This window comes from Elephantulus edwardii, unplaced genomic scaffold, assembly GCF_000299155.1.
Source record: "Elephantulus edwardii isolate Elephantulus edwardi_28Jun2011 unplaced genomic scaffold, EleEdw1.0 scaffold00009, whole genome shotgun sequence".
Taxonomy (NCBI): domain Eukaryota; kingdom Metazoa; phylum Chordata; class Mammalia; order Macroscelidea; family Macroscelididae; genus Elephantulus; species Elephantulus edwardii.
Window position 1 is genome coordinate 4,228,379 of NW_006399759.1, and position 13,620 is coordinate 4,241,998.

Genomic DNA, 13,620 nt, shown 5'->3' on the forward strand with positions numbered 1-13,620 from the left:
TGGTGAAACTTCAACTCACTGTGGGCATATTTTCAGGAGGAACCAGCCCTTGACAAGAGACATCACACTGGGAGCGGGAGAGGATCAGCCCATTAGAGGAAGACCCTCGGAGAGACAGACTTACGCAGTGACTACCACGCTGGGCGTGAGCAGGAGACAGAGATCAGACATTATGACGGCAGAGGACAGGGCAAGGTTCAGATCTGTTGCTCCTAGGGTTGCTATGAGTCGTAGTTGACTTGATGATACCTGACAACAACATCAGAAGGAACTAGTCCCTGAAGGACATCATGCTTAGTGAAGTAGAGTGTCGAAGAAGAAGAGGACCCTCAACGAGCAGGAATGACACAGTGGCTACAATGAGGGGCTCACACACTGCAAGGACTGAAAAGATGGCTGGGGATCAGGCAGTGCTTTCCTCTGTTGTACATGGTCACTGCTGTTGTTATTGTTGTTGTTGTGCACCACTGAGTAGGAACTGACCCACAGCTGAAACCTCCAGCAGGTTTTTCAAAGGCAGTTAATCGCATGAGAAGGGACTGCCCTTCTTTCTCCCGAGGAGTAGCTGGTGGATTTGAACCGTGTGCCTTTGGTATTGCAGCACAGCTTCTTACAACTAGGCCACCAGGGCAGCCTACATGGTCAGTATGAGTTGGAATTAACTGGGTAGCATCCAAAAATGACTTCTTATCTAATGTAAACAGTGAGATATATCTAGTCAATCTCGCAATCCATTAAAAAAAGAAAGCAGTTCTAGTCATTTCTGAGACCAAAGGAAATAGCAAGAAAAGGAAACACTTTTTAAGAAACAGGTTAGCTTCTTCTTGCACTAGGATTGGAGATCAGCACATTTTACCCAAAAAGGGCTAAAAAGCAAATAATTTAGGCTGTGCAGACCATGTGGTCTCTACTGCAACTAACTGCCTTTGTCACAATGAGGTAGTCAGAGAGTTAAGTCAAGGGCTGGGGTGGCTGTGCTGATCCCTAGACCAGATAAACAAGATCTTCCTTTTCAGATACAGCAATACTTTACTTACTTTGCTCTTTTGGCCATTTCATTGCCATCCCATCTGGGGCTGTATGGATAATTTTTCTGGGCCTGGGAGTAAAGTTGTCCACTGTTGGTAAAATGATAGACGGACTGAAATGTGAGAGTTGGCTGGTCTCGTGGAAAAAACAGGGGCAGGTCAACTGAAAAGAAAGAAGAAAAGAAAGTTAGGGCTTAAATACATCTTATTTGAGGCTCAGGGTCGACTTCCCTGTCTCACATGTGAGATAAAAGTCGTCCCGAAGCTTCGTCAATAAAGCCTCTTGTGATTGCAAAAAAAAAAAAAAAAAAAAAAAATACATCTTAAAGTACTTTTCTGGTCAATTCTGAGTATTGGCTATAAGACTTTATTCAAATCACAAAAACAGATTGAGGCTTAGGTACAAAGTATGGAGAGAGGGCCCAAGGGGCCCAAGGTGACTTCCCTGACTTCTAGGAGCTTATAGCTAGTCAGAGAGGCCAATCAACACATGATGAAAATGAACTAATACCAGGCATGGTGTGCAGGTGGTGAAACAAACTGAAGAACTGGTTACGGAGGTTTGTTATGGTTGTTGTTGTTATCTGCCGTCAAGTCGTTTGCGACTCATAGCAACCCTATGTACAACAGCCCTAAACCCTGCTCTATCCTATGCCAATCGCACTGCCTCTCACACACCCACCCCCATTACCCCAGTCACTGAATCAATCCACCTCATAGAGGGTCTTCCCCTCCTGTGCTGTCCCTCCACCCTACCAAGCATGATGTCCCTCTCCAAGGACCTGTACCTCCTTACAACATGTCCAAATTATGTCAGATGAAACCCCAGAATCCTTGCTTCCAAGGAGTAGCCTGGTTTAACCCTCTCCAGGATGAATCTGTTTGTTTTCTTGGCAGTCCAGGGTACATTCAATACTCTTCTCCAGCACCATAGCTCAAAGGCATCAATTCTCCTTCTATCCTCCCTAGTCATTGTCCAACTCTCTGATGCATAACAAGTGATTGCAAAGACCATGGCCTGTATCAGGCGGACCTTAGTCTCCAGAGAGACACCATTGCTCTTAAGTACTTTAGAGAGGTCCCTAACAGCAGACTTTTCCACTGCAATACGTTTTTTGATTTCCTGGCTGCTGGTGCCATATCCATGCTTACTCCCATCCTATGGCAACTCCCTTGGCTAACCCTCCAGAGAAAATCTATCTAGCTAATTACACCTATCTATCTTTTAAATTTCTATCATTAAGGGGTAGGCAATATTTTTTCTCCATCTATAATTTGGTGGAGGGAATGGGTGTAAGGATGGCCTTGAAGAATGGATGTTGGGAAGGGCATGTTTTAATCTTATTATTTCATTGTTGTTGTTGTGTACCATCTAGTTGGAACCTACCCATAGCTGATTCTCCAGTGGGTTTTCAGAGGCAGTTAATCCCATGGGAGGAGACTGCCCATCCTTCTCCCACAGAGCATCTGGTGGATTTGAACCATGTGCCTTTGGGATTGCAGCACAGCTTCTTACCACTAGGCCACCAGAGCTCCCTGTAAGGGATAACTAGCAAAAATATGTTTTTAAATGTAATCATCCTATTTCCAATTAAGCAGTGAATTTTGATACCTAGCAGCTGCAGATTTTTCCATTTGTGTTATCACATATGTATTATACACTTCCCTAAAAACCACCACCACCAGTGTTAGCTCCTTAACAGAATACGACAGGGACTAATCTGAACACCAACCATGACTGCTCTTACAGTATCTGCTCATTCTAATCATTGCTGTTAACAGGTACTATGTGCACTGTATTCTCATTTTTAACTTCTTCAATCACATTTAAAAAAAAAAAAAGGACTTGCCTATTTTCATTGGAAAACAATTTCATTAGGAATGTGGCACCTTCTTAAAATTGTATATACGTATACACCTTTGTCTGACTACTTAGTGGTAAGGAACTATGTTGCCAACTCAAAGGCATGAAGTTCGAATCCTCCAGCTGCTTTGAGGGAGAAAGATGGACCATCTCCTGTGTGATTTACTGCCTCTGAAAACCTACCAGCGGATCGGCTATGGGTCATTTCTGACTCAATGGGTCACAACAGCAGCAGCAACAACAACAACAAATCTAGTTCTAAGACAAAGAAAAGACACATTCATTCATAAAAAAAGTGTATTTATTATTTTAATATAATGTGATACTAATACCTCCATGACACAGGCATTCTTTTCCACCATCTCCACTTAACAGATGACCAAATTTGACGGTCCAAGAGGTTTATGAACTTGTGCATATCACAATGAGGCAGAGGCAAGGCTCAAAGTCACTTTTACAGCTCAAATTCGAAGTTCTTTCTATTATGCCACATAGCTTTCTGCTCTTACAGATAATGATGTGGGCTGCTAACAACCAACTCACCGGGTCATAATTACAATTTAGTAAATGAAAGCCTCCATTGTGAAAAGTGCACAGGGTTCACCTGGGTTTGGTATGGCCTAGTGGTAAGAAATTGCCCTGCAATCCTGAAGGCATGCAGTTTGATTCCACCAACTGCTCTGTGGGAGAAGGATGGGCAGTCTCCTTCCCTGCAACTAATGGCCTCTGAAAACCCACCAGAGGGTCACTATGGATCGGTTGCAACTCAACAGTACACACAAGACAAATCTCTCTCTCCACCTAAATTGTTGCTGGGTGCTTCCAACTAGATTTTCAACTGACAGTGACTCTATGTGACCAAGATGAGTTACCTCCTAGGGTTTTCTAGGTCATCATGGCCAGGTCTTTCTCCTGTGAAGTTGCTATACATCTGGATGGGTTTGAACTGCCAATTTTTGGATTTGCAACATAGTGTTTAATCCTTATACTACCAAGAGTTCCTTAAGATACAAATCATAGTAGGCAGTTTTATCTCTATCACTGCTCTCTCTACTGTGAGAGACTTGGATTAGGCTTTCCAAGCATTCAATATGGTATCATAAAGGAAAAGTTAAGTTCACTGTGAACTTAAAATAAACCCCCTATAACAACAAAGTGGTAGGGCCTCTTAGCCCTCTGAGTACACCGGCCTCTTGAGGATCACTGACTCAGTGCTGTAGGGGGTTTTGACATATGAATCACACCACACCAACCAAAGGCGAGTGGCAAGATTCTGACTGTCCACCCTTTACTCACACTTTCCACGGGCCTCAGTAAGGCAGTTACAGTGCATGCCTATTGGAGCCAAAGCCAGAGATTTAATAACATATAATAGCAACACAAAAGATGAAAAAGATGAATTCAAATTATAAATAATTCAACTCCGAAGAGCCTTTTGAATCACTGCATATATAAAGCATGATCTGTACCATCTTCAGGCCTTTTCAACAAATAATGCTTTCTAAAATTAAGTTTATGTCCTTTCTTATTACTCATTTCATTTCCTCCGATTAATTTGGAGGGGGAAAAATGGCTATTCACATATACTTTAATTTGACTTCAATTATGTTTACATTATGTGTCGGTTTCTAAATATAAAACCTAGTCCAAATTAACCTTCCAAGCAATCACCAAAAACAGAAAAGTATTTTATATGCAATCTTCATTCAAAAAAGCAACAACTTTAGATAATAAAATTCAACCGCGATGATTTAGAAATATAGAGCAAATACAGTCACCATTTAGTATCAAAATATTGCAGTTAATACTACATTCTACACATTTTCCAACCTACTGGCTTTTAAGGGCTTTGGGATGCATAATAAATGCAATATAAACAGCTTTTGTTCTTATTATTTTGTCTTACAGGAAATGAGTATTACTGTGTTAGTTCTTTCACATACTGAAAAATTTTACTGGGTTATCATGCATCTCCTTTGACCGCTAAAATGCTCAATTATCATCAGAAACAATTTAAAATGTGTCAATTCTAATTAAAAAATATGATGGCAAGCTATATCCTGGTATCACTATTTTCTGAAGCACTGATTACAAGATTGTTTCTCAGTGGAGGGTTGCCTAACAAAGCATACTTGAAGGCAATATTTAAATGGAATACTTTCTCTGGATGCACAATGGCTGGATTCCCAGAGAAGCAGGAGTGGTCAGAGTACCCAAGATAAAAACCCACCTATTAATTTATATATGTGAAAACAGAAAGAAAATACACAAGTATCTTGTCCAATTTGATTGTATTTTGTCTGAGTTAGTCAATAATCAACAAATGAATGCCTTTTAAAAAATGCTTTATGCATAAGAATGAATTTTAAGTGAAAATATTTATGAGAAATATTTTGCATTCTTCTTACCAGAATGATTTCAATGATACAAATTAGTTAGAAAAAATATAAAAACAGAAAACATACACATACAATATGTTTTCCTCATAGCTAAATGCTTCTTTCTGTCACATTTGGGCTTGTGAATTAACTCATGATTCTAACACATAAAAACAAGGAATAACACCTTTAAGCCTTGAAACAACTAACTTGTTCTGAAAGTACCTTCTGGGTTAGTAGCACTCTGAGCTCATAACAGATACTGCAAAATGCAACATTTTAAACCTTTGTTCCTTGGAACATAACCCACTTAATGGCCAAGGTCTGTAGTCTCTGGGTAGTCATTCCCTTTAATTCAATTATTCCTTGTCAGGAGGACTTTGACAACTGCTTCCTATTTCCTTCTTCCTGTATTGAGAGATTGAATTCTGGTTGGCTCCTGAGCCATGGAAGAGATGGCCTTCACTTGTTGAGTCGAATTTCAATAATGATTTCTGAAGCACTGCTTTCCCCCTCAGCTTGTTGACACAATCACACCCAAACAATTCTGCACAATCAGTACAGCCCACAAGACTTGCCCTTGGGGCTTGGGCTTTCTGGAGGGGGCAGCAATAATCAACTCTGCCTAGTTTTCTGACAAGGTGTCAGCTGGTCTGTCCTCAGGGAGGGTCAGCCTCTGTCTGCAATGTCGGGTTCCGTGGGTCACCGTCCCAAATCTAGACGGACTCTCTATGCAAGAACCACGTGCACACAGCTTTGGAAGGTAACTCAAGGCAAAACAAACAAACTTGGCTGCTTTTTCTAAACCACTCTCAGGTTCAGGTGGACAAATAACAAATTTAACTGCTCCTAAAGTGCACATCCTTTCAACATGAAGAAAATGTCTGAAATGGTATCCAAAATTGCCAAGACTCTCTGGACTCCTTACTTGGGCACAAATTGCAGCACCAGCTGCAGAACACTAACCCTGACGGCCACACTGTGTGCACCTGATTCATGGGCCAGTCTGTTGGACACTCACTCAGAACCCTTCAGGCAGAGTCTGAACAAGTTAGATAGTGAGATTCTCCCCTCCCTGGGGTAAAAACCTCCCTATTTATAGCATGGTGAGGATAAGGTACATTAAACAGTAAGGGCTGCTGCTGAGAAGCAAGGATGGTGAGAATTTGTGTCACATACTATGAGCGTGTCATCAGGAGGCACCAGGCCTGGGGAAGGACGTCATGTTGGGTAAAGTCCAGCAGGAAGAAGACCTTCAAGGAGCTGGACTGACAGAGTGTCTGCACAAGGGGGAGGTGGTCAGAGAGCTCTTCTTCTGGGTCATCCGACTCAATGGCACACAACAATGACAACAGAGGGCTGTTCTGCTGCACACAGGGCCGCGATGAGTTGGCGTTCACTCAGTGACACCTCACAACAATAACAGTGATCACTAGCAGCCGGCCACAAGAGAAAGAGAAATAATAAATAGAAATAGACTTAGGAGGTCAAGAAGAATCCCAAGTGTGGTGTCAGAGCTATACGGATAAAAAGCTCTCTACTCCTCACGACTCCGTTCATACCACAGTAAGTGATGTGCACCTCTAGTCTTGGCAGCAGTGGGGCACTGTTGGAAGCCTATCTAAGGCCATTCTTCCTCTGTCTTTCTAATGAGCAGAATCCTCCAAGTGCAGGGACTGGTAACGCTGGACACTCACTTACTTTCTCTACCTTCCCCACTACCAAGACAGGAAAAAGTGACTCTGGTTCACATTTTGCAACTGAAAATGCAACTAAAGGGGAAGTTTAAGTTGGGGTCTTCTGAGAAATATTTCCTCTCTAAGACATATGCAAGGAGATGGCCTGTACCTACACGTCACCTTGGATTTCATCAGGTGAGTGAATCCCTGAGGCTTGGCATCCAGACACTCATCTCAGGACCATGAACAGAAAGTGAAAGGAATGGCAGAGAATTACTGAGCTGCCTAGTCACTGCCCTGAAAGCTGCCTACCTCTGCAGCTCTTGTTACGTAAAATGATGACAAGGCCCTACTGTTTAAACCTCTTTCAGTGAGGCCTTCTCATACCTTCAGTCAAAGACATTGAAGGAAATGAGAATGTAGTTCTTGTTGCTTTTGTTCAAGAAGGCAGGATAATTGTATAATCTGTTTCAAAAGCATTTCCGCCCAATACTGGTTAAAAACCATACAAAGCACACAAATAGGAAAATTCTAGTTGTCTGGAAAATTCAGTTCTGTGGGATGTGCAGTCCTTGAGAATGCCAAACAAATGAGGGGTTAACCATAATTGGTTTTCTGGGAGTCACATCATCAAATATTTTCATCATTATTCACAAGGCAGCCATTATTTCATCTCTCCAAACCCTCCAAACTATATATTCCTGGATCTTCTCTCTGTCCCTGGCTTCATATGGAAGATGGTTCTGGATTCACTTTGTAGTGGTTATAGTTATGTTCTCATTTCCAATCCACTAAAGTCTCTCTAGGAGCCTGCTGGCCTAGTGGTTGGCTTCTAACCAAAAGATTAGTGGTTCAAATTTACCAGCTGCCCCGTGGGAGAAAGAGGAGCATTCTGCTTCCATCAAGGTTTCCAGCCATGGGCATTCCATGTTCTTGCCAGGTGGCATTGAGGGGACTCCAGTCCATCCCCACCTGATGCACAAAAGAACGAAGCTCTGCCTGTCCTGTGCCATCATTACAACCTCAGCTGTGTTCAAGAACACGCTTGCAGCTCCTGAGTCAATTCATACCTTTAAGTATCAGCCTCTTTTTCTCACATCTTCTCCTTTACCAATCCTTCTCCACGGGCTGGCCCCGATGACAATATGCCCAAAGTATGTGCAATAAAGTCTTGCCATTCTTGCCTCTAAGAGGCACCCAGGCAATACTTCTTCCAAGAAAGACCTGTTTGTTCTTTTGGCATTCCATGGTATATTTAATATTCCTTGCAAACACCACAATCCAAAGCGATCAATTCTTATCCAGTCTTCCTTACTTATTGCACAAATTTGATATGCATGAAAAAATACCACGTCTTTCTTTAAAGTGGAAGATCATCTGCTCTTTAGCACTTTAAAGAGGCCCTCGAAGGTTTTGAGAGCATTCTCTCTGCTCTCCCAGATCTGTGATAAAGTGCTTTGTTTGGATAGTGCAATCTATCTGTCTTACTGGCAAGTGGCTACGGTCTACTTCCTCTCCCATAGATAATCTGAACACTGAGTCCTGTTGCAGAACCTGAAACCTGCTTCAGAGACAAAAGGTGGAAATGATTCACAACTATCAAAGAAAAGGTGGATGGAGGTTCAAGAAGTTCAGCTACCCACTTCCACTGGACTTAATCCACACAAGCCAAGAAATGCCCTCTCCCCCAAACTTTTTTAAAAAAATATATTTAACGAAACAATATATGAGCAAGTGCCTATGGTGATGAAGGAAGAAGTTCAGACTGCTTTGAAAGAATTGGCTAAGAATAAAGCCCGAGGAATTGACAGTATACCAACTGACATATTTCAACTAACAGTTGCTGCCCTGGATGTGCTCACCAAGTTGTGCCAAGAAATCTGGAGAACAACCACGTGGCCAACTGACAGGAAGAGATCTATATTTGTTCCCATTCCAAAGAAAGGTGATCCCACAGAGTATGGAAATGATCAAACAATATCAATATAACATGCAAGCAAGATTTTGCTAAAGATTATCCAAAAATGACTGGAACAGCACATCAAAAGAGAACTACCAGAAGTGCAGGCTGGGTTCATACGGGGCCGTGGTACTAAGGATATTATAGGTAATGTTAGATGGATCTTGGCTGAAAGCAAGGAGTACCAGAAGAATATCTATCTTTGTTTCATTGATTACACAAAGGCATTTGATTGTGTGGATCATAACAAACTGTGGCTAACTCTGAGAATGGGAATCCCTGAACACTTGATTGTGCTAATGTGAAACCTATACTTGGACCAGGAGGCAGTCATCAGAACAGAGCAAGGAAACACTACATGGCTCAAAATTGGGAAGGGTGTATGCCAGGGCTGTATCCTGTCTCCATACCTTTTCAACCTATATGCAGAACAGGTTATCTGGGAGGCTGGGCTCTATGAGGAGAAATGTAGCATCAGGATTGGAGGAAGAATCATCAACAATCTGCATAACACCTGTTATGCAGATGACACAACCCTGCTTGCTGAAACTGAGGAGGACCTGAAGGACCTGCTATGGAAGGTCAGGGACTGCAGTCTTCAGTATGGATTGAGACTCAATATCAAGAAAAAAAAGATTCTCATCACTGGGCCAATTAGCAGCATCATAACAGATGGTGAAGAGATTGAGATTGTTCAGTTTTGGTTTGCTTGGCTCCACAGTCAACACTCTTGGCACCAGCAGCCAGGAAATTAAGATGTATTGTGATGGGAAAATCTGAGGTTAGAGACCTCTCTAAAGTGTTGAAGTGCAAGGATGTCAGTCTGGAGACTAAGGTGCGCCTGATGCATGCCATGGTCTTTGCAATCACTTGCTATGCATCAGAGAGCTGGACAATGACTAGGGATGATAGAAGGAGAATTGATACCTTTGAGATGTGGTGTTAGAGAAGAGTATTGGATATATCATCAACTGCTAGGAAAACAAACAGGTTTGTCCTGGAGAGGGTGAAGCCGGGCTGCTCCTTGGAGAAAGTTTTGTCTGACATACTTTGGACATGTTGCAAGGAGGGACCAGTCCTTGGAGAGGGACACCATGCTTGGGAGGGTAGAGGAGAGGAAGACCCTCGATGAAATGGATCGATTCAGTGACTGGGGTAATGTGGGTGGGTGTGTCGAAGATGGTGAGATTGGCACAGGATAGGGCAGAGTTTAGGGCTCTTGTACATATAGGGTCACTATGAGCTGCAGGTGACTCTCGATGGCACATAACAACAAACAACAACATATTCGTTTTCTGTTAGTTTTATTATACTACCATTGACTCTTAACTACAGGCTTGAGATCAGAGGAATTGGACAAGGTAAAGCAAGCTTTTCTTCTGTTGTTCACAGGGTTGCTATGAATTGTAGTAAACTGGATGGGACCTAAAAACCATGCACTTTCATATCTATTCCCTGACAAGTAGTGACATTCAGCAACTTTTCTCTGTACTTATTTGTTATTCAAGAAAATAATTTTATAAATTGCAAAAAATGAGGTCCTCAGCAGATCTGTCAACTGCAGCGTCTTTAGTTTCTTAATTGCCGTTTCCTTGAGTATTGAACATGAACCCAAGTCAAACAAAGTCCTCAACAGCTTAAATCTTTTCTGTTTATCATAATGCAATTAGTCCAGTTGTGAGGATTTCTGTTTCCTGATTTTGATGCATAATCTGCCCTGAAGGAACCTCATGGGGCAGTTCCACACTCTGTCCCAGAGGTCACTGGGAGTTGGAATTTACTGAAAAGGAGAGAAGGTGCTGGATTTGATCTACTGACCTTCATGTTAGCAGCCAGATATATAAGGTACTACACCACCAGGGCTCCTTAAATAGTAATCAAACACTGTGAAACTAATCAATGGTTTGCTAAAAGAACAAACAAGTCTGTCTTGGAGGAAGTGTAGCCAGAGTGCTCTTCAGAGGCAAGGATGATGAAACTTCCTCACACTTACTTTGGGCATGCAGTCAGGAGGAACCAGTGCTTGGGAAAGGACATCATGCTGGGAAAGGGGGAGGGTCAGAGAGAGAGAGGAAGACCCTCAACAAGACGGACTGACACAGTGCCTGTAACAACGGGCCCAAGCATCTCAGAGGACAGTGAGGACAGTCCCAGACAGGGACAGGTTCAGATTGTTGTTCACAGGGTCGCTATCAGTTGTAGTCTGCTTGATGCACCCAAAAATAACAAAAACAACAACAACAATTCATCGGACTTTGCATTCCATTTTTTTCCCACTATCTTTTGCATACTCTTTTATGAAACAGATTACTTTAGGGTCTTAATATTATGGAACCAAAACCTAGAGTGTCTTGAATTTTTCTGTAAATGCTAAAAATCTGCCTGAGCACCGTATGGTATGGTGGGAAAAGACACAGGCCACAGAGTTGGGTAAAACTGCTTTCAAACCCTAGCTTCATCATTTACTAGATGTGAGACCTTAAATAAGATATTTACCACATTGAAACCTGATTTAAAAATGAGGATGATGGTTTTTGTCTCACTGGGCTTGGTGCATCTTAACTTCTCAGTAAAAACATTTGCTTCAGTGCATCAACTCCAACTTATGTGACCACAAATGAATAAAAATAAACTGTGCTCCGTGGGTTTCATTGTTGATTTTTTTTAAAGTAGATCATCAGGCCATTCTTCTGAGGCATGTCTGGGGAGACTTGAACCACCAGCCTTTGGATCAGCAGCATTTATGGTTTATACTTGCCAAGGAATCTCTTAGTTTCCTAGGACTGCCATAACAATATACGATAATAGGGGCGGGTTTAAAGAACAGAAATTGATTGCTTCATGATGCTGTAGGTTGATAATCTGAATTCAGTGTGTTTGTAGCACCATTTTTCTCTCTGGATTTCAGGGGGAAGATATCTTCTTGTCTCTCTCAGCTTCTATTACTTCCACACATGTACATTCATCGTCATCCTTCCTCCACCCACCCCCACTCCTGCCCCGTTCCTCTCTGTCCTTCTTTTTTTTTTCTTAATAAATATTTTTAAAAATAATTTTAATGAACATTACAGAGATTTTGGATTTCTATTCATTCATTGCTGCACTTCTCTCCCCACCCAGCCCTCCCCCCCACCCCCAGTTCGCTCCTCTCTTTCAAAAGTAGAAGAAACACTCCCTCCCTGGTACACAATCCCCCCACACCCCTCCCACCGCCCCAAGTACATTCCACTATCTGTATTTCTTATAAGAACATCATTCCCATAGGATGAATGGCATCCACTTCCTAAACAACATGCCTCTGGAAACTCTATGAACTTTGAGAAATGATAGTTATCGAAAGGTTTCAGGTCTTTTGTTTATCGGGTCGTTAATGAGTTGTGCTCGACTCAACGTCAATCAACAATAACTACTGCAGTAGGATCTCACCTTAGTTTCACTGGAAACATCTCCAAAGATCCTGTATTCAAACAAGGTCACATTCACTGGTTGGTGATAGAGGAGTTAGGGATCATGTTATGTCCATATATATCAATCCATAATAAGAATGTTGAAAGACTAAAGCAAAAACTTGGTGTTTGCTATCGAGTTGATTCCAACTCATAAGCACTGTGACTGAGTTGACTCAAAGAGATTTGTTGTTAGGTGCCGTCAAGTATGACTCACAGACTATGAATAACAGACCCAACCCTGTCCTATCCTGTGCCATTCTCATCATCCCTGACACACTTAGTTGCGAGTCTTCCTCTCTTGCTGACCCTCCATATTTCCAAGATGATGTTCTGTTACCAGGTATAATCTCCTAACAACATGCCCAAAGTATGAGATAAGGCTTTGGCACCCTGACCTTTAAGAAGCATTCTGACTGTACTTTCTCCAAGACATGTCTGTCTATTTGTTCTTTTGGCAGTCCAAGGGATTCAGTACTCTCCTCCAGCATTAAAACTCAAAGGTATAAATCTTCTTCTGTCATCCTTATTCACTGTCCCACTTTCAGAAGTGTGGTAGGTGACTGACAAGACCATAGCTCAAATCAAGCACACCTTAGCCTTTAAACTGGCATCATTGCTCTACAGGACTTTGGAGAGATTCCTGAAAGCAGATTTTCCCAATGCTATACGTCTCTTCATCTGACTGGAAGTCACCTAGGTACCAAGGGTGTTGACTGTGGATCTAAGTACGATGAAATCGTTGACAATTTCAATATTTTCTCCATTTATCATGATGTTGTCTATTGGCCCAGTGGTGAAGAGGATTTTTAATTTCTTGATGTTAAGATGTAAACCATATTGAAGGTGGTAGTCCTTAGTCTTCTGGAGTATCTCACATCCTTCTCTCTTTCAGCAAGCAAGGTTGTGTCAACTGCATAAAACAGGATGTTGATGAGTCTTCCTGCAATTCAGATGACACATTCTTCTTCATAAAGCCATAAAGCAAATAATTTTCAAATGATCTGCTAGCATATAGACAGAATAGGCATGGAGAAAAGATACAGTCCTACAACCTACCTTTCTTAACTGTATCTGTGGAAAGAAGCATTGGAAAAGTTCAATATCAGCAGTCAAAACCAGGTCAGACATGGACTGAGGAAAAGAATGTCAATTACTCATGTGAAAGATTAAGAAAATGAAAACAAATCCACAGAACCAAAACATGACCTTGGGTCTACCCCACCTGAATTTAAAAATAATCTCATGACTAGGTTGAAGGCATT

At 41.8% G+C, this 13,620-nt stretch overlaps 1 protein-coding gene across 2 annotated transcripts in view; it reads right to left on the reverse strand.

Moving 5' to 3' along the window:
* Nucleotides 1-13,620, reverse strand: part of BRE (brain and reproductive organ-expressed (TNFRSF1A modulator)) — a 724,026-nt gene that overhangs the window by 41,075 nt on the left and 669,331 nt on the right. For both annotated transcript variants that reach the window (XM_006880575.1, XM_006880574.1), the window contains exon 11: nucleotides 1,038-1,191. In XM_006880575.1, coding sequence (XP_006880637.1) covers nucleotides 1,038-1,191 — 154 coding nt within the window. The remainder of the gene's footprint in view (nucleotides 1-1,037; nucleotides 1,192-13,620) is intronic.